This window comes from Lycorma delicatula, chromosome 11 (assembly GCF_047948215.1).
Source record: "Lycorma delicatula isolate Av1 chromosome 11, ASM4794821v1, whole genome shotgun sequence".
Lineage (NCBI taxonomy): Eukaryota > Metazoa > Arthropoda > Insecta > Hemiptera > Fulgoridae > Lycorma > Lycorma delicatula.
The window spans coordinates 44,854,652-44,877,509 of NC_134465.1; the positions used below are offsets into that span (position 1 = coordinate 44,854,652).

Here is a 22,858-nt window from a genome sequence, read left to right on the forward strand (position 1 = left end):
ATTTTTGGAAAGGTAACTTTTGAAAGCAGGTAAAACAAACTGGTCAGTTGTTAAGCACGATTAAGAAACAAATTGGGCAGAAATGGATAGTAACTATAAACCTCAAGAAAGAAATAATTTTATAGCTGATATAATAGTGATTTTCATAGTATGATATTTAAAATGAATGCTCAGTTTTGCCAGCAAATATAAGACCAAAAAGAAAGGGTGACTCACAGTTATTTTTGTTAAGTAATGAGAGAAGGAAAATATTCATTTTATGGTATATGCTTTGGGGATTTAGAAAAAGTTGATCAGGCAATTTTATTTTAAGCGAGAGATAAGTTATTTATTTCTTGAATGGGGATAAACAGAGTAACTAATTGGGTAACAATTACAGCTACCTTGCTTGGTTTTTATGTTAAGAAATGAATTCTGTAATATGTAAACAATACCAAGCCCAATCAGGAGTCAAACACAGAAATCTTTGGATGAAAGACACATTACTAATCCCTCAAAGGTTAGAAATTTACGTGGAAATTAATTAGAGAATTTACATTTATATATTGTAAACAGTAATATTTAAGATGATATAAATATATATAAAATACTGAAATCTAGACATTTTTGTAATATGAACTAATTCTCGTTTTATAAAATTTGTAACATTTTTGAAGAAAAAATGAACTAGAACATAAAAAGTCATTCTAGATTAATCAGAATTTTTCCCAGACAAGTATAATTCTATTTAATCTAGATCATAAAATTTCTATTGTATTTTATAAATTAACAGATTATACAAATAAGTTTTTAATCATATCACTTTCAAGTATATTTAATGTGGATAAATGAAGTTTTAGATTTAATTTTATTTTAATTAGTTTTAAAATACGTAATTCTGATTAAACTGAAATTTCAATAAAAATATTGTTTAAAAAAAAAATGATTTATTTAATTGTCAACAATAATGCATTACTTTTATAAAAAAGTAATGTAAAGTAATAAGTATATTTTTTATCATAAAAAATATAAAAGATACGTTACGTTAATTTTATTTTCTTTTAATGTTGTAGAGGTGTATTAATATGGTATATTTTACGATATTTGATATATGATAACTGGTATCTTTCTTGTATCAATTATTATTTTAATACTTCAGATAAAAAAAAAAATTGTAACTGGTATTTCAAAAACAATACTATTTTTAGAAAATATGTTATGCCCATTTAAATTCTACTTTATTTGGTATTTAAAGGTTTTTACATTGCAATCCAAGACTGAAATAACCTACCGTATCGGTGCAGTAATGCTACTTAAGTATTTATTCCTTTGTGTTGTATAAACTATGTTATTTTTAAAATATAAACACATATTTATTGTAGAAAGATAGCTCACTACAATAAATAAATTAAAACATTGGAATTTAAGTTTTAAATTTTCCTGGTATGCAGTCAACAATACCATTTCTGAGAATTAAAATACATGAAACTGTAATTTTAAAGAATAAAATGGGGTTTTAAACCTACCATCTCGGATAAGAATAAAATGGGTTAAAACCTACCATCTCAGATAACTCATTTCAGATAAATTATTAATGATGTTAAAGAGTATTTAACTTGCTATACAAAAAATTTCTTTGAAAGTTTTCCTCACAGATTAAAATCACTATTGATTTTGAAAAATGTTTATTGTACAGGTATTAGTTTTATAAGTATGGGATTTCATTTAGTTTAGTGACAAAGCTTGATTTCACTAGGACAATAAAAAATGGAGTGATAAATATGCTTAGATATTTCACAAATTATATATGCATAAAATTGGTATTTAAACTGCTACCACTAAAGTAACGAGTCTTTTATTTTTTCTATAAAACATAAGATTAGGAAATCATCATGGCTTAAGCTAAAATTATTGGTTTTAACAAGATGACGCTATTTGTTATACCAATAATAAAATAATTGCAGTGTTGCAATAATACTTTTTGTCAATCGCATGATCTCTTAAAGATTTGTGGCCACCAATATTTTATCTTTTACCTTAAGATGTTTTCTTTGGAGAATTTTATAAAAATTATTATAGTTTTCCAGAAAAACCTTAAATTAAAAACCAAAACATGTTAGATCTTATTTCATCACAGTTACATGAAATCACTTTAAACATTATTATAAAATTAAGAATATATAGTTTTAATATTCTCATAATTTGATCTTTACATTGTGAATAAATAATTCTCTATATGTTATCAAAATTAAGATAATAAATATCCTTTTTAAATATCATACAAGTATACTTATTTTTAAACACTACCATTACTATTATGTTTTTACAAACATATAGTTAAATTTTAACAAATTTTATTTAATTGTATTTACAAACAAAACATTAAGTTTTTCATATTAAAAAAATAATTTATCCAAAAAAATAACAGTTCTCAGACGTCATAGCAAACATTGCAAAATACACCTCCATAACTATACTATGCTTTATATAAAATATTTTAACTAATTATTTTATCAGTGTAGCAATTAATTTTTTTTGGTTTTAAAACAGAAATCATGTTTTTTTAAAAATATAGTTAAAAAGAATTTTTTGTGAAAAATTATTTTCATAGTTTAAGGATAACTATGGTATAGAAAGGAATCTTACAAGCTTATCCCCATACTTAAAAGAAGTTAAATATAAAAATTTGGGATGAGATAACCAAAAATCCAGGGATAAAAAACTTGAAATACTATAATTATGATAACATCAGCATAATTATTAGAAAATTAATAAATAGTAATTTTTGAAAGATGAGGGAATTTTGTTTAAAAAATAAGATTAGGGACAATATCTATACATTCTGGAAGAGAAAAAGTCACATTCTAAAATCACCAGGCATGGTGGTACTGCCTGGTAATGAGGGAGTCTTATTCAATAAAAAAACCCTCTTTTACCTACATTTTTGACAGGCTAAGACCACTTTCACATTACTTTTGTTGGGTGTGTTTTCTGTTCCTTACTTAAAGCAACTTTCCTATTCCATCAACCTTCCTAGACATCTTACATCTCAGGACCTGTTTCACATAAATCAACACAAGGTCTCATCTCTTCATCCGTCAGCAGATACTTCCCCGAATGCTGAAGACAGTGCCCTTCACTCTGGGGTAATATGAACACAGCCATAAAACAAAGGGCGTGAGAGAAGCAATATATTAATGCATCTTAAATTACAGTTATTAATTTGGTTAAAGAAAGACATGTAAAAGGTAAAAACAATAAAGAAAAACATAAATTGAATGAAATAGGTTTTTTTAAATAATTATGAAATATTGCCATAAGAGACCAATAAAAAAAATACTTTTTTATAAATTTGAATATTAAATAAATTTATCACAATAGCTTTGATTAATAAATAATCATAATAATACATACATAATAAGAGATAAATATCTCTAAATATTACAAAAATTATATTAATTTATAAAATTATTTTCAATTCACAGATTTTTTAATAGATCTCTCTTTTTTATTTTTACATTTTTTAAAAAAATGGTTTATGTTAATACAGGTTTATATATAATTAAACAATTTTTATTACTAATAAATAACATATTTTTTTTATAGTTAAATAAGATTTTCAAAAAATGTGAAATAAATTACTTAATTTTATTAAGATATGCAAATTTACTATATTTTCATTATTTATAATTAATTAATTTTTTTTTCAATATAAATATATAATTTCTTAACTTTTCCTTCATTAACTTATAAATAAATTGTACTATTGATTACAAAAACATTTACCCTTTATTAAAATTTAAAAAATAAATAAAAATTTCAATATATTCATTTCTACTTTTCCCCTCTAATGAACATGAAATTTATTTGTTTCTAATCATTTATTATAACATATGCATTGAGAGTTTTGAAATTAAAATTATAAAATAAATTATAGGTTATTCCAATTGTAAATTATATTTTAAAAATTGTTTTACCTAATTATTTAATATTATATATATATATATATATATATATATATATATTTTTTTTTTTTTTTTTTTAACAAATAACCGTTTACATAATACTGTATAAGATATTTTAAAAACAATTTACACAGTTTGTCTAGAAAGTTATGTATTAAAAACATATTTGAAACTAATTTCCATACCACATTTTTAGAAGCTGTCAGAAATTTGTCTACTATTGTTATAAAAAAAAGTCAAATAAATTATATATCTAGTCAGTTGTTCATTTTCATTTGGTATGTTTATAATTTATAAATCCACTAATATGGTATACAGCTGATTATGAGATAAGTTGTATTCACCTTTCACGCAATATTACATCAGTTAATGATGATGAATTTTTGGGTTATGAACCGTAGCACAGCATGGTTTTTTGTTTAATGTAGGGCTAATTAGCATCTAAATTTTGATGGATATTTCAACTCACAGATGATAATAATAGGAAACCATTTCACTTCTCATGTTCCTGAGTTAGCTTGTCGTATGATGTGGGTTTTCCAAAAGATGGATTTCTTATTTCTTACATATCAGTCACTTACAAGTACTGTGTAATAATAATAGTATGTTTATATATAAAAATATATAGTTGAAATTTATATATTCAATAATAAAAATAAATATTTTATTTAATAATTGGTTGGTTTTGTTTATAACCTTCCTCACAAACTGTGTGTAATGAGTAGAATCTTTGATATGGTAAGGGGTACAATGTTTTTTTAACCACACAAAAAATATTTAAGTCATTTAAAAAGACATACATTTAAGTAACTATTATTATTAGTATAAAAAAAAGTTTTTAGTACTTGACACTAAACAATCATAACCCTAATTGTTGTTGGACAAAAATAATAATAGTTTTATAATCTAAATTCTATATAATAATAGAAAGTAATTGACATTTGAGACTGCATAGAGATATAGTTGTCTGTTTACAATGTAGTAGAGTGAGACACAATGGAGTTATATAACTTAAAAAGTTATATGTGAGAAGGACTGATTCAATAATAACTTGACACATTTTATTTTTGATTAATTTTAATTTTTTGACACATTCTTATGAAAAATATTTTAAGGACAGTAAATTTTGTTAACCGTTAAAATAATATTACAGGGGCTTTTACAATAATATTACAGGGGCAGGGGGTTTTTATTGTTTTAACTTGATTATTTGATAATACAACATTGGTGCATCAACATAATAATGAGTTCTCGGACAACAAAAACCAACAATCATATTTATCACTTCTGCTATTTTCATTCACAAATGTCAATCACATTCTTACATTACATAATTTATAGTAACATAATATATTTTGTACAGTAAGCAAAAAAATTACTTATTTTTGAATGAATAGTGATTTTCTACTTTTATTTTTTATTTTTTTGCAATTTTAATTATTTTTTTATCCTTCAAAAAAATTATCTAATACTGTGTTGCTATTTAATTATTTTAATGATTTATCTTTTTAAATAATGTTTCATTTAAAAAAAAATCCATTAAGACATAAATCTAAATTTAAAAAAAAAAATTAATATTTTATTTATTTATGTATTTTAAATAAATGTAATTAATTTTTTTTTAAATGTACAAAAATATTATTTAAAGAAAATTGTTTCACAAGGATTATTTATATTGAATTTTTATAATCTTCAATCATTTTTTTAATCATTTTTTAATCGTTATAAACATATTTTTTTTGCAATTTTGTTGTTTTATAAATAACTTAGAAATTGAATGTCTAATTATAGTAATAATAATAATAATTATCATAAATTAAAACTAATTAAGTTTATATCACAGTTGGACTGCACCGATTCCCTCTCGAAGTTAAAAAAAAAATTAATAAAAACTAAATTAATTATAAATAAAAGTTCAAGAAAATTTATTATTGTCATTTAGGTCTATATCACCAATAAATTGTTTTTATTTTTTATAATCACCATTGTGTCTTTAGTTTTTTATACTATTGGAGATCACATAACAATTTCTTAAATTATCATGCAACTCAACCGAAGCACCGTAGTAAAAAAAAATACACAAAATAGTAATTTTTTTTAAAACGCACAATTATTTAACAGAAGGTTTCTTTTAACGTTTTCTTAATGGTGCATGTTGTCTTAAATTCACTGTAAAGTTAACTGATGGTCTTACATTTGGATGTACCAATCCTTTTTCGTAGAAATAAGGATTCACAATACCAACTCTACTAAATACTGATCTATTATTATTGTTATCTTGCTTTTGTTGTGAATCTTCTTTCTGCAAAAAAAAAAATTAAATAGTATACTTACGAATATGAAACAAATGATTTTTGATTGTAATTTGTCTGAAATCAAGTAGTTTATTAATCTAATAATACTGTTAATAAAGTTATAACTGATTAAACAAAATAATACTATTTCTAATTCAAGCGCAAGTATTTGGTTGAAGTAAGATAACTGTTGCCGGATTTTCAAACTTATATCTATAATATTTTATGACAAAATAAGATCAGAATGGCACATTGTCCTTGCAATTTATGTACTGCAGTATAATTTACATAAATGCAATGAACTAATAATCTGACTGTTTTAAAGTATTTATGAATGAAAAAATTAAATTCTTAGAGAAATATAATAATGATGGAATTAACATAATAATATCCAAGTATATAAATAATTTAATATTAATGTCTACCGTTAGTTTATTAATAACCGTTTTGATGTTAAATTAATAGTATCAACTTAGATAGCTGCTGTAAAACATTTTTTGTACAGTAAATTTTCATTTCTTCTCTCCCACTTATATATTTATTGAAACATCAAAAACAGCCTGATGCTCGATAATAATAGTTACTATGATAGATGATAATGTGGTCGTTTGGATTTGAACCCAGAACCATTTAGATGAAATAAAAAGATTCCACTATTCTGCCACAAAGATAGAAAAGTTACTAACAATATAAGGTTTTGTGTATGCATATATCACTTAATACAAACACCTCATGTAATACAGAAATTCTTGGAATTTACTCCAGATAAATCTTGAACTAAGTTATGATATAATGATAATATATTTTTGTATCTAAAGTATAATTATTAAAAAAAGAAGACAAAGAATATTTAAATACATTCCCAAATTACACTTTATCCCATAATAGAAGACAAAGGGCTAACATAAATTTCAATTTATTTTCTTTAAATTAAATATACATATGATGTACATTTAAATAGATATGACTGAATAACATAACAATGTAGCAACAATTGGTGGCCAGTGGGTGTTATTAAGTGCAATGGTTATTGTAACTGGCACCAAAAGGATTTATTACAATATCATTAATCCATTTACACAATTAATTTGTTATTCATAACTACAATTTATACTTGTAGAAACTTCAAGAAGAAATTCTGAAGAGAGAAGTATATTCAAATCGAACGCTAATTTGTTGTTTTAAAAATTTTATCTTTTCATTTCAAGTAATTTATAATTTTCTTTAATTTGAATATATATGTTTCCCATACTTAAATGCACTTGGTTTAAAAAAAATCTAATATGTATAAAATAAAAATAAGTTTATATTATAACGATTAGTACATAATTTGAATAAACCCTTAAAAGTGAATGCAATATAATCTATAACATTAAAAATATTAATCTGATATATATTGTCATTATTAGTTTTTTTAATTTGGATTATATCTTAATTTTTTAATCAGATTTCATGGTTTTTTTTTTTTAATTATTTACAGTTTTCTGTCATAATGAAACATTAAGAAAATAAATATACAGAGTGCACCAGAAGGTGATGACAGAAGAAATTGATTCAGGACATCAACATAGACAAATAAGTTCAAAACATAAACCTATTTATTTTGTAGAGCATATAGTTAAAATATAGAACGACAGATTTCATTAAAATATTTTAATCTATTTTTAAGAAATACATTTTTATTGAAAAAATACAAAATATCAGACAGAGGAATCAGGAGCAAAGCATTTATCCTCGTGAACCTTTTTGTTTGTTTTGATGTCTCGAATAAAAAAAAAAAAAAAAGTCAATAATCCCTTAAGTATGGCCTACATCTTCCAGGACACCTGTATGTGTGTGTGTGTGTGTGTATATATATATAATATATACATAACTTTCGGAAAAGTCAAATAATTCATCAATATACTGCTGACTATTGTGCCAATTAAACTCAAAAAACAACAACCTAATCCCCAAACACAGTAAGAGAAAACAAAAAAAAAACTAATACCAATAGTCGACTTTCACAGGATCCCACATCATCAGTCGATACGTAATTCTACAATTACCTCAATAAATAACAAAAACAAAAAAAAGAAATAAAAATTTAGAATTTTAGAAACATAAACCCTAATAACCACAATCAACTCTTCATTCCAGAACAGATTAAGATATATATATATATATATATATATATATATATATATATATAAAATGCTCAATGAAAAACTTACAGACAAAACATAACATACCCTACTGTATTAAAGATTATAATCCCGTATAAAAATAACACAACACAATATCATTTCTTATAGTTAGCAAAAACTAAACCCCCAAATTACACTTTATCTCAAAATAGAACATAAGAATCAAATTCATAGATGTTATTTTATCTGAAACAAAACAGAAATCGCATCTTCAAAATGAAGCAATCTTGAGGACTGAGGCTTTAAAAAGCAGGGCACAATCCTGAGGATGAGGTTGTAACTTGTTGAGAAAAGACTTATGTACAACATAAACAAAGCAGATGAAATTTAGTGTAGAGGTTTGAGTTGTAAATCTCTTTTGTGATGGTATTTTCATGTCTAACGTCGGATTTTTAAAAAAAGGACCAGTGTGTGAATTTCATTTTGTTTTTCACTCAGAAAAAATGCTAATGAAACGTTTGAAAACAAGTAGATGGGGATGAAGCTATATCTCGTTTGCATGTGTTTAAGTGGTTTGTTTGTTTTTTTGTTGGTTGGGTGTCATTAGAAGATGATGGTAAAGGAGGGAGGCTGATAACCTGCTGTAGTGATGAAAAAATCATTCGCATACATGATTTACTGAATGTTCTCTACTGTATGTAAATTACTGCTGTTGTCTACCAAGATGTTCTGAAACATTTATTGGACTAGACTGAATTTACCACATGAGTCTGCATTTTCATAAAACTAAGGAATGGTTCCTCTCTCTTTTTCTGTTTAGCCTCCAGAACCACCTTAAGGTATTACTTCAGAGGATGATATGTATGAATGTAAATTAAGTGTAAAGGAATGGTTCCTGCTTCATGACAACACGCCAGCTCACACAGTCATCACTGTGTGCCAGTTTTTGGCCAAACTACATTTTACAGTGCTGGATCACTCTTTATACCCACAAGTGTGGCCACTGCATACTATTTTCTATTCTCTTTAAGTCAAGATAACCATGAAGGTGGAGCGATACAGGTCTACAGAGGTCATAGAAGAAAGTGTTGTAAGCATCCTAGAGGCAATTACAAAAGAAGATTTCTCTAGGGTTTTTGATGACCTTTGTATAACAAATTTAAACATTGTATTGTGTTGAAGGAAGACTATATAGATCCTTAAATATGAATCCTTTTTTTCCAGATTTTTATTGCTGTTATATAGCCTCAGCCCTGGAACGTCTTGTACAGAATATATATAACACACAGTTTCTTTACACATTTAGTGTTCCATACACACAATATTTCTTCTGTATTACACGCATGTCAAATGACATGTGTGGAATACATGACACACACATGACACATCTCACACATGACACATTTTTGAAGAACACTACACAATCCAGATATCCAGCATTCGTAACAGTTATATAACCATACTTAAGGTAATAAAATACCTTACTGAATTCCATCCTAGCAATAAAACATAATTATTTTATTAAAATTAATTTTTTTCACAAACTCCTTTTTTCGGTTCGTGCGGTTTTGTTTTTTCAGATCATTACTTTTACTGAAGAAATTTTTATAAAAAATTATTTCCAAAGAACAGCTCACTGTGAAAGAATTTAATAGAGTTAACAGAAAGAGCATTAAATGAAAGCAATCAATTTTTATTTATTCAATTTAGTTTAGTTAATTTATCAATTAAGTTCAACTTAACAAAATTTAATAGAAAATTTACAGACAAATTGAATTTCATAAAAATGACACGCTAAACAAACCAACACAATACAGAACAAACACTATTTGACTACGTATTGAAACAAGCTTTTTTAACCAGTTTTAAGCCAAGCATTATGTGAGGCACCACTGAGAAAAGAAGTACTTCATTGTTTTGAAAAGATCTTGTGAAAGCATATTTCCAAATAAGTTGTATGTTCAAGATAAAGATAATTTAACCAGACATTATTTTAGAATAGATGAGTTCCTTTTTACTTGCTTGAATGAGGTAAAGGAAGTATTGTGATTGTGAAAAATGTTGGTTTTCATATGTCAATGAAAATACCCATTTTGACCATCCTTGAATCCATTCTGACTAGTATTGGCATCAGGTCTGTGTGTACGTACATATGTATATATGTATCTCGCATAACTCAAAAACTACTAGCCGTAGTATGTTGAAATTTTGGATTTAGGACTGTTGTAACATCTAATTGTGCACCTCCCCTTTTGATTGCAATCGACTGAACCAAAAGTGTCCAAAAATCTCAAAATTCAAAAACATTTGGACTTTTTGTTAACTGCAGTAATAAGCCCTCTTTGAGAGCTTTTCAACAATGGTATCATAAGTGGTACTCTTAATCTTTTTATTCTTTCCTCAGTGTTAACGTTTTCTTCTTTATATTTATAATCTCATCTTAATTTTTTTATTCTTTCTTTGGTTTTAACATTTTCTTGCTCTTCTTATTTATCTACTTGCCATTTTTTTGAGATACATTTCTTCATCTCATCTTTCTTTTTCCTACATCATTGTTTCTTTTTCATTTTAATTATTCACCAAATAATCCAATAATAAAAACTGAATATTTTACACCGTAATATAGAAATTAACATTTGTAACCAGTATAAAGTAATTCACTAAACGGAATAGTTTAATTATTAACTTTAACCTTTAACGTTTAACTTTTATTTATACGACACACCAGAAATCTGCAACTTTTGTTAATCAGCATCTCAAGAAGATGTGAATAATACCGATTTAGTAATAAGAGTAATAAAGGGACTTTTACTCTATCCTAATATTTCATGTAAGATTTTTGAATTAATAATTAAATAAATATTTGATGTTAATAAAAACTAATATTTCAGCAATTGCATAAATGTCCACTAAAGAATTGAATGATCGTATCTCACTTTCAAATGAAATAAATTTAAATGAAGTGCATCAAATTTGTGTATATACAATTTAATAGGCATACAAGGAAGTCATGTAGTATTCACATCACAGTTTTATATTCCACAGTCAAATTAATTTGTGGTTAATTGTAATAAAATGTTACATTTTTTTTCATTAAAATTTATAATCTTTTAATGAATTTGCATTGATGTGATCTATAAAATGTATTCAACAGTATTGGTAAATAATTTAGAGAAATGTTACTGTGCTTTAAATATTTTTTTAATACTAATGAATGCTACATGATACCAGTATTCAAGGATTGAATTATCATTAACTAATCTGCCATGTCAAAGTTTAAAAATAATTTTCAGTTTTATTATAATTAAGTTAATTTTAAGCTCCACGAAAATACTAAAACCGTTTATCAATATTTACAGTCGCCACACAATCTTATTAATATGAAATACCTTTATATTATATTACCTTTTCATTTTTATTTGCATAGATTGAATTAGTTTTACATATTGTTCATGAATTTTTTTTCTGAAACCATATACAGATTGTATTGTTAATCATTTTCTACTTTATCATATGATCTACATTCCTCATTTCTCTCTTACATATGGCCACCCACCAAAAGAATTGAGATCAGACAAGTTTCATAGCCAGTCTAAGAAACAGATATTATTACCACCACTCATGAACTTCTTTGCTGCTTTTGAAGACTGACAGGATGGTCTTGCTGGAACACCTAATTTTTTCACTTCACAAGAGGCAGATTTCTGTTCTTGAAAATCACCAAGTATTTTTTTTTTCATTATTATGGATCTTCAATAGAAAAAACATACCTAAAACATTTTTTTTTTACTGGATACTTCACTGACTGAATGATGTGTTTGCGTGAGATTCTCCACCTGTCCTTCCTTAGAATAAAATGCAAACGTTTCCTTTCCATGCTGAAATCTGTTTCATCAAAGATCACTTTTGATAAATTGTCAAAAATCCAATTTATACATCTTTTAGCTTGTTGTAGTCTCTTTTTCTTCATGTTGTTTGTTAAGAGCTCCTTTTTCTATGGATGTTGTATTTTCTAATCTTTTAGTAGAATTGAATCTTAAATGTTAATACCAAAGCAACTATTTTCCTTTAACGATCTGAATTTGATTTTTTAAGTATCAACTTTAAATAATCTAGCTGGCAAGAAATAACTCTTGCAGTAGCCGTCCTTTTTCTACTACTTTCTCTTTCTTTATAACTTAACTGAACTGGTCTCTTTTTTCAGATGGTTAATGGAACAGGTAGTGTTTAAACTCTTAACGTAGTGCATTGCAGTTTGATGTGACATTAAAAAATATTCAGGTAGCTATGATTTTAATTTATTTATTAACTTTAAATAACAGTGCATATGTAACCTCACACTAGATTATAAAAGAAAAACAACTATGACCTTAGTTGTAACCAAAAAAAAGATAATAACAAAAAAAAATTGTTTCCAAAGAGTTGACAGATCAATTTAACTGATATTTTTCTCTACAATGGAATATTTTCATTTATTTGCACAACTGTACATATAAAATATTAATCCATAAAAACTGTTAAGTGATCAGCATGCATTATAAAAAGAAAGTATAGATATTTTGGTATATAGAATGTAATATATTGAAAACATATAGTGACCATAAACACATTTAATAGATTCTATTTTACAATACAAGTTATAAAAACCACGTGTATCTGAGCTAACTTACACTTGTAATCAATTTTGACAAAATATAACTGGGAAAGCTTAGTGTTGTGTCATTAGATGCAGTGTTGATGTTTGGATTAATTTTGAAGAATCTTTATTCATGATGTAATAACAATGTATCCTTATGTGTGATTTAAATTGTGTTTGTTTATTTAGTATGTTGTTTTTATATATTTATATTTTCAGTAAATTGTAGTTTGGTTTTATGTCACGTTTTTATAATTTTTAACTTATAATATAGTATCCTGTAATCAATTTAGAAACTGTTCTAATTATAATTAAAAAACGGATAACAAATATTATAAATGGAATTTATAATAATTATTATATATAAAATCAAACAAGGAAAAAATCTTACTTTTTGATTATAGAATTTTATATTTTAAATCTATTTTGCACATAAATAAGCACATCGGCATCCCATAAAAAATAAAAAAATAAATAACTTACATTTGAATGATAATTGTTTCTTCTTGAAGTCAAATTGTTTCTGTGATGTTTTTCTCCACTATGTCTAACTCTTTCTACTTTTTCAATATTTTCAGGTAATTTTCTATGTCGAACATCAATAAATGAATTTAATTCACTACTGTTCATCATTTCTTCTGTTATTAATTTATTTTTATCATTATCATTACTTAATTTTTTTTCATCTGAATTTGGAATGTCACGATTTAAATTTTCAGAACTATGTTTTAATCTCAAAAACATTAGTAAATTTCTTATTGGGTCATTGACATCATAATTATTACTAACACTATTGTTATTATTATTATCACTGAAATCAGAAGCTTGATTTTTATTCTCATCTTTTTTATCTTCTGACTGTTCATTATTTTCATTTCTTGAAAATATTAAATTTGAAAATAAATCTTTTTCATTATTGTATGCTAAAGTAGGATCTTTTTGTTCCTTATTATTACTATTATTATTATCATTATTGTTGTTACTACCCATTAAAAATTCCTGTAAATTTTTATTATCATATTGTTGTGTTTTTTTAAAATTATATCTATGATGAAAATTTGTGAATAAATTTTTCATGATGCCTGTTTTATCTGCTGTCATATCCGGGTGTAGTTGCCAACTCTTGTCATTATCACTTCTTTTTCTGAAAAAAAAAAAAATTGTAAATACAAAGTACATATACAAATTTAAACTGTTACCACTCTCAGAATAAGGCACTAATTCATTTTCAATAAAAATAATCCACAATTTTGTTTTTAATAAATTTTGCTTACATAGATCACAGAAAAGAAAGGGTAGTGAAATATGATATATAGGAAGGTGAACATGGTATAAATAGAAAGGGAATGGTAAAATAAGAGAAATTAAGGATAAGGATGGTAAAATACTTCATGACAAGAAAGAAATAAGAAAAAGATGAAAGGAATTTGTGGAGGATCTGTATGTGAGAGAAATCTGAGGAACTAACACAGAAAAGGATTGGGAAGTATTTGAAGAAGATAAAGGGCTTTTGATATTAAAATGTGAAGTACAGAAAGTAATTAAAGAAATGAAGAATTAAAAAATTGACTGGAGTATGTGAACTTTCCATAGAATTTTATAAATACTCAAATGTGGAAGGAGTAGAAGAAATAGCTAAACATTGTAATGGGCTAGTACACCATATGGAAGAATGGCCTGAAGACTTTGTGAAAACAGTATCGATATCATTACTGTTTTCACAAAGTCTTTAAACTGGCACTGAAAATATTCAGAACACAGAATAACTTCAATAATCCTGCTGCTAAAATAAAATATTGTGAAGAATCTTAAATTGGAGGTAGCTAAGAGTAAAATACAGGAGAGGAACAATTTGACTTCAGAATAGGGAAAAGAACAAAGATGCCATAGGGCTACTAAGTATGGTTGCAGAAACGTATTTAGAGATAGAGAGAAAAAGAGAATGAGAAATGAGGGTGTTTCATGGCATTTGGTAGTAAAATGGAAAAAATAAGAGAAGTTCTTACAGACAAAAAAGTATAAAGGAAAGACAGAAGGTTAAAAAGTTATGCATAAGACAAATGACATCGTTCTAAGTATGTAGAATGCAGACTGGGAGGATCTAGGTTAAGTTGTTAGGCACGGATACCTAACAACCTCTCTGACAATGTTCAACATTTACATTGAAGATATGATAAAGAATACATTAGAAAAGAAGAAGTATGAAAAATAAGATGCATAAAGTTTGGAAATGGTATGGTAATTCCAGCTGATGGTGCACACGTATTTCAAAGATTTTTACAGCCCTGGAGGGAGGAACAAAAACGTATGAAATGAACATAAATATAGAAAAACTAATGGAGTTAAACAACAAAAAGAATTTAGTCAAATGAAGGAAGAATAAAAAAAGAGTAAGAAATTAGATATTTTAGGATTATGGTGACAAGAGAACTAGAAGAGTGCAAAGGAAATAAGAGGAAGGATAATAAATGCAAATGATTTCTTCATTAAGAAGAATCAATTACTGTGAAATAAAAGTTTGGACTTAAAGAGTTAAGGTTGAGGTTAGCTGAATAATACAAATGAAATGTCTTGTTACATGGAAATGAAATTTGGATGATGAGAGAGAGGGACTGGATTGATGCTTTTGAAATGTGATATGAAGAATGTAAGATGAACAGATAAAGTGAGGAATGAAACAGTAATGAACAGGATTAAAAAATAAAGAGCACTTATGCGGAAAGTAGACGAAAGAAAAGGAAACCAAGCAAGTATACTGAAGAAAACAAGAAAAAACTGGCTAGGACATATTATAAAGAGGGAGGGAGTGGAATCTTGACAACTGTGTTGGAAGGGTCAGCAGAAGGAGAAAAGAGATGAGGAATGAAGTTAGTAATTAGATGACGTAAAGATTGGAACTACAAGGTGATGAAGGAGGAGACTTGGGACAGAAACGATTTTTGATGGTAGGAACGTTTTGGGACTTACCACCAAGCAACACTAGATAATGACTGATCACAAGGTGGATTTTTGGATAAAATTTTAATTTAAAAAAAAAATAAAATATAAAGCTATAAATCACGACTTTTAGTACAAACCGAATGGATGTTGTGATTTATACATAATGACATTCAAAATAAAAAAAGGTTCAAGCAAATCCTTTAATTTGAATAAAACATGAAAAAGTTTTCATTAAACTTTGGAGTAATTTATTTGTGGAATTATTCGTACTGGGCAATATTTTACACCTCAAACGATATCGGGAGAACTGTACGTATAATACGCAATTACATAGCAAAACAAATTACCTACCAACAAAATAATATTTATTATAACAATCAGTTGTTTATATAAAGTCTAAATTTATTCAGATTTACATTCTTAGATGATTAAATTAATTTTAAAAATCAGTATTATATTACTTAACCAAATTTATAAAGGAAAATCACTTAATTCTATTATGAAATTTTGAAGGTAGGATGGTAAACCATCCTCTGAATTTTAATATTTCAGTTTTTTAAATGATCTAAACATGTGTATATAATTTATTTTTCATAGATGTACTGATAATTTTATTTATAACTTTTGAGTTAACAGTACTCGTACACGATGGAATTAATAGAATGATGATAAATGATATCATAATGGCAGTACACAGTTCAAAGTAGTTTTACGTATTAGCTTTTCAAAGTACTGTAATGACATGTATTTTTATAAAGTTTTATTCGATGTAACGAAAAAAGAAAGCCTTCGTTTATAAATCAAGCGTATGTATGAGAACATTTTACTAATGTCTAGTTTTAATTAATTTTTTATATTTTTCTTTCAAATATCTGGCTAAACTAACCATGCCTTCATTAATGAAAATCTTAATATGGAATCCGATTTTACCTAAACGATTCTTACAATCAGCGAATTGTTACTGTGTATTTAATATTAATGGGGATACGCAAACAGAACAATATGCTACAAAAATTTCTATGGCTTTTGATATTATATCATGTCTTGTGATGTATCGCGCCGTTTGCTAGCACTATGTAACCTGTCTTCCATTTTCTAGCATTGCTACCGCGTGAACATACTTCTAATTAACGATCACCAAATATTAATTTTAATAAAAAGATTTGATAATATATATGAATATGAAACCAAAAATGTATATATTTAAATATCAATTGCTTTTATTTAACGATAAAATCAAGTGTAACCAAGCGTCTGAAAACGAAACTAATCGCTTCTAGTTGATATAGATGCCATTGAAATGAAATAAATGATACAATGCATTGTTTGTTATTAAAAATTTTTGTATCTGTAAAAATTTCTTATAATATAAGTTAAATATAAGTTAGAATTTTTTGTTAAAAACAAATAACTGTTTTTAACACATCTATTATAGGATCAGTATCGTACACTTTGGAAGTTTGTTAAAAAGTAACATACTTTATTAATAACTGAACAATTTATAATACATCCTTTTTTTTACACCACATATAAATCTTTTCTTAGTTTCCATCTCCTTTCTGTACTTTTTAAGTCACTTTTTTCTGTTTAGCCTCCGGAACCATTGTAAGTTATAACTTCAGAGGATGATATGTATAAATGTAAATGAAATGTTGTAGTTTTGTACAGTCTCAGGTCAACTGTTCCTGATATGTGTGGTTAATTGAAACCCACCCATCAAAGAACACTTGTATCCATGATCTAGTATTCAAATTCATATAAAAATAACTACCTTTACTAGAATTTGAACCTTAGAACTCTCGACTTTGAAATCAACTGATTTGCAACATGTTCATCACTAAACCAGCTGAGTGGGTTACTTTTTACATTTGCTGTAGTTTATTTTTGTAGATAAAACAGGATGATTTTTTGGGAATTTTATTATCTCTTATTCTAAAAATGTGGTATATGAAAGCCAAATTCCTCTCCTGAACTATTTATATAATATTCTCTGATATAATATTTTGTGGAGGGAGAGTTTAGTGTGTACTAAGTGTGACATCCTTTACAGGAATAAATATCTTTCTTAAAAAATTTTTTTGTGTCCTTTGGATTTCCTTTAAAAGGTGTATGTTGATTCAACCATTCTGCAGCATACAATGCGTCATAATTAATTCTGTAATTTTATATTTATTATAAAAAGAAACAATATTTTAAAATATTTACCTTATTTGAGAATTATCTGGCGTCTCTGTTGTTATTGGCTTGCAGTACTGTTCAAGTGTGTGGTAACTACACCCATTATGACAGCATTCTTCAACAATACCTCTCTTGTAACGCCTTTCTGTTACATAACTATCTGTGAACAATAATTAAACATAAATTTAAATTTTACAAATTTTTAAGTAATCAATTCATTAAGAATAAATCGCCTAACAAAGCGTTATAAACTCAAAGTCAAATATAAAAACAAAGATCAAATTTTAAATCAAGAATATTTTTAAAGGAACTTAATAAAATTAATTCCAAATTTCATAATAAATAATAGATATTCAAGAAAGGGCTTCCCCCAATGTTTGTTTTGTTTTTAGGTGGATTTCATTTAAATCTTTAAATAATAACAATTTAAATTATTTAAATATATTTATTTAAATAATAAATAATTACTGAATTTATTAAATAAATACTCAAAAAATCACGGTTTTAATTAGTCAAGGTTAGGGAGCGAAGCTAGCATAGGTTAAGTTTGGTTAAATTATATTTATAAAATAAATAAGTATAAATAACCATTTATTAAAATTAATAAAGAGACTCAATAAAATAAATACTCAATTTTAAATAAAGTGTAGCTGCGGTGGCGTTAATACGTAAGTACCTATATTTTATTCCTCTGTCGTACTTTGTTCCAAAACTATGATCGTTTGAAACTCCATCATTATTTTTACAGACATACTGTGTGTATAAACATACTCTTTCTGCTACATAGGCTGTATTCAACCGATGATGTAAGTTAAACAATCTAACTGGACATTTAGGATTAGATCTTGAGTAAGATTTTTGTAAATATTTTTCGAGTATTTTGTTATTTTACAATTTATTTTGATAATTGTCTTAGCATTGCTATTTTATTTATGTTTGGAAGTAGGCGATGACAAACAATGTGTTGGACAAGATAATTGATCATGCTGGTTTTTATGTATGTGGTTAGATTCAACTACAAAACATCAAGATATAGGTCGATGAATAACCAAATGCCTTTTACTAAACTTAAACGTAACTTTCTCAGACTGATTGTCTTATCATGCTCTTATGTTTGATAAGATGCTATGAAATGTTAAGTGATTATGTCATGTAACTGTATAAATATGCTGTGAATTATATGTGTCTTAAATTGTAGAAACAAGAGGTAGTGCGACTATGTTTACGTTATTGTAAGTTTATTTATATTAAAATTTTTTAATTGTAATATTACAGTTTTTATATTATGTTGCTAGTGCTGGTTATTAAGGGGAAGCAGAAAGCATGCCCACCTTGTCGACTGGATTTTTATCTTAATTAGTTTTTAAAACTAATACTGAAGCATTTGCATAAAAAATATTGAGCACCCAGCACACTTCATTATACGTGACAAGAGCCGAATTATTTTTTAAATGTTTACAGGATAAACAGAAATATATCTTTTATTTAGGATATAATTTATTTGATTATAAAAATAAATATTTCTAAAACACCACTATAAATTTATGGCCAATTTATATGTTATAATAAAATGTAACTGTTAACTTTTTATACTTTATAATCTAATCTAACAATAACACATAACCTTGAACCGATTGAAACATTATAATTTTTAAGGCCTAATTTATTTTATTATAACAAACCAAAGATAATAAGGGACTGATAATTTAAAATATTTGGCAAATTTACAAGAAATAAAATTATAATATATTAAAATGTTTTCAAATATTTTCTATTGTTTAAAATATCCTGTGAAGTAATAATTGAAATATCATAATGATATTAATAACTAAGTTAATTTAAATTAGTTGTAATTACATAATCATCAAATTAACTTTTTATAATAATATTAATTAAAGTTTGAAATTACTCTTTTGATGGCATGTTATTTCATCGACCTTATTTAGGCAAAAATTATAAGATAATATGTACAAAGTCCTGCTAGTATAATCTATTTATTTTCCAATCAAAATGAAAAAAAAAAAACAAATACATTAATTGTTATATCTTTTGCCAACATTCATTTCATTGGTTTTGTTTTATTCTATATCTGTTCTGCCGGGTGTAGAAAAAAGATATCAAGAGTTTTAAAGCTATTTAATATTTCTTAGCTTACAATAATGAACCGCAAATAAAATTAAAGAGTAACTCTTTCAGTTTTCCCTACAAGTGTTCAATGCAAGCACCTTTCGTCATGAGGCAGACATCCAACCACGTTCCTTAAATTTAACTGGCATGTCTGGAGTAATGGAAGCGACTGCTCTTTTGATCCTTGCCTTAATTCAGATAGACTATAAATCTACATTAGGTACAAACAAATCTTTCTCGATAAAAACTCTCCTTACTTGTATTACTGATTTAATCTTTCATCATATGGTGTTCTGTCTGTTGACAGGTCCCTAGCACCATTGTCATCTTCATCTGTTTCTGTTCTGTGCTTTTCTCTGCAGTTAATATGAATTTGATTTCTCTGAGAGTAAAGGTGTTCATTATATATAGCTAGTTCATGCAGTGAACGGGTTGAAAGTATCACTTTTACTTAGGGCTGAATATCTCCTGGAATTTTGGAGAACTTGTGCTGTTGTGTTAATGTAAATATTTGGTTCAATGAAGATAACAGTTGGAAATCATTTGCTGTCAAGTTTGGCACGGGATGTTTGTTATTCCTAACCGACTGGCTATGCTGTTTCATGTTCAGTTATGTACAACCATTACAGTTATGACATCTAACATGTATATTTTCAAAGACTTAAAATACAAATAAATAATCTCATAACATTACTGTAATCTAACATTGTATATATTTTATGCTAATTATGCCATATTAAATAATAAATTTATCATAAAGCAGTAGTATCTCAGCCTTTCATCTGTAAGATTCTGGGTTCAAATCGCAGACAAGTAAGGCATTCTTTCATACTCTATAAAAAATCATGCTTCAGTAAAAAACTGTAATCGGATGTGAATCTGTTAATATCGGAGGAAATAAATAAAACACATGAAAAATTATTAGTATATATGCAGAATTTATTTTAATAATTACTTATTACATAAGCTCGAAATTTGTGCTGTGGGAATAGGAGATGGAAATTTTATGACATAGGAAAAGTACTGTGCCTGACTGGGGATTCTAACCTGAGACTTCCAGAAGAAAGATTGGCGTGCTACCACTTGGCATTAATTTTGCTACCAGATTGGAGTTAATACTGATAATTTTATTTTTGTAATTTCATTATGTATCATTTAAAATTTTTGCATAATATTTTAATAACGATATACAACATTTATCATCCACTATTATTAATACCACTCTGGTAATTCTTTTTTTTTAACCTTACATCAAAGATTGATTTACAATTCAGGAAAACATTTAAAAAAATACTTTCGGTGGTGTATAGTACTCTACATCAGAGAAACACTGATAACAGAAGAAAAATCATAATCGGAAGGAATAGTAAGGTTTAGAAATGTAGTACAGGTTGATTCAAAGAAACGGGAAATTAAAAAAATTAAATAACGTTAATGAAAAATTTTTTTTAGAAAATGAATTTTATTTCATGTAATTGTACAAATGTTGCCATTTTAGGATACATACATTTTAGTTTATTTTTTAAAGATGACATCTTCCAGATGGCCTCCTCTTCTACGTAAACACTCACGAAGTCTCTTCGTTAAATTGTTCACGGTTTGGCGTAACATCTCAACTGGAATTTCCGCAATTGCTTCTCGGATCTTTGCCTTCAGTTCTTCCGTTGTAGCAGGTCTACTGCGGAACACTTTGCTTTTAAGGTGACCCCACAAAAAGTAATCGCAAGCTGAGAGATCAGGCGATCTGGGAGGCCATCTAATGTCACAATTTCATGAAATGACAAGTTGTCCAAACAATCGGTGTACAGCTGCCATTGATATTCATGCAGTATGTGACGTTGCTCCGTCTTGTTGAAACCAGGCTGTGTTAAGAATCGGTGGAAATCTCTTTTGTTGTACACAACAAAGGTTTCAAGCACGGCTATGTAATGAGCCGACGTCACTGTAATCGCAAGATTGTTGTCATCCTCAAAAAAATAAGGGCTTATAACACTGTAAAATGACATAGCACACCACACGGTCACTTTCTGGCTGTGCAACGGACGCTGGTGTAGCTGTGTAGGATTTTCTTGTGCCCAGTGTATGAAATTTTGCTTGTTAACAAATCCACTGAGGTGGAAATGCGCTTCGTCTGACATCCACAGTTCGTGAACAAACTCTTTGTTATCTTCTGAAGCATTACATTACAGAATTGTGCTCGCAACAACTGCACCGTTCGGTTTAAGTTCCTGGACGATCTGCAACTTGTATGGATTGTATTGCAAGTCCTTCACTAACATTCTTCGAACACTTGAACTATGCGATTGTAAAGGTGCTGAGAGACGACGGATTGACCGATGTGGACTTCATGTGACAGCATCTTGTAAAGCTTGAACATTCTGTGGTGTATGGACGGTTCACTCATGGCCTGGAGGTTTCTTTTTCATTGCCGAACCAGTTTCCTCAAAATTAGATATCCGTGTTTTAATTGCATGTGCTGATGGAACACGGTCTTGCCGTCCCAGATTAAAATGACAGTGAAATTCTCTACGCGCTCCCTCCACACTGTCATTGTTTTTGTAAAACGCTTTGATAGCAGATGCACGTTGCGCACCACTCCAAGGATCCATAACA

At 27.1% G+C, this 22,858-nt stretch overlaps 1 protein-coding gene across 1 annotated transcript in view; it reads right to left on the reverse strand.

Annotated features, from left to right (window-relative positions):
- Positions 1-5,595: 5,595 nt before the first annotated feature.
- Positions 5,596-22,858, reverse strand: part of LOC142332347 (uncharacterized) — a 90,732-nt gene continuing 73,469 nt past the window's right edge. The window contains exons 3-5 of the mRNA XM_075378752.1: positions 18,146-18,278; positions 13,484-14,144; positions 5,596-6,246 (exon numbers count right to left, since the gene is read on the reverse strand). Coding sequence (XP_075234867.1) covers positions 6,076-6,246; positions 13,484-14,144; positions 18,146-18,278 — 965 coding nt within the window. The 3' untranslated portion in view covers positions 5,596-6,075. The remainder of the gene's footprint in view (positions 6,247-13,483; positions 14,145-18,145; positions 18,279-22,858) is intronic.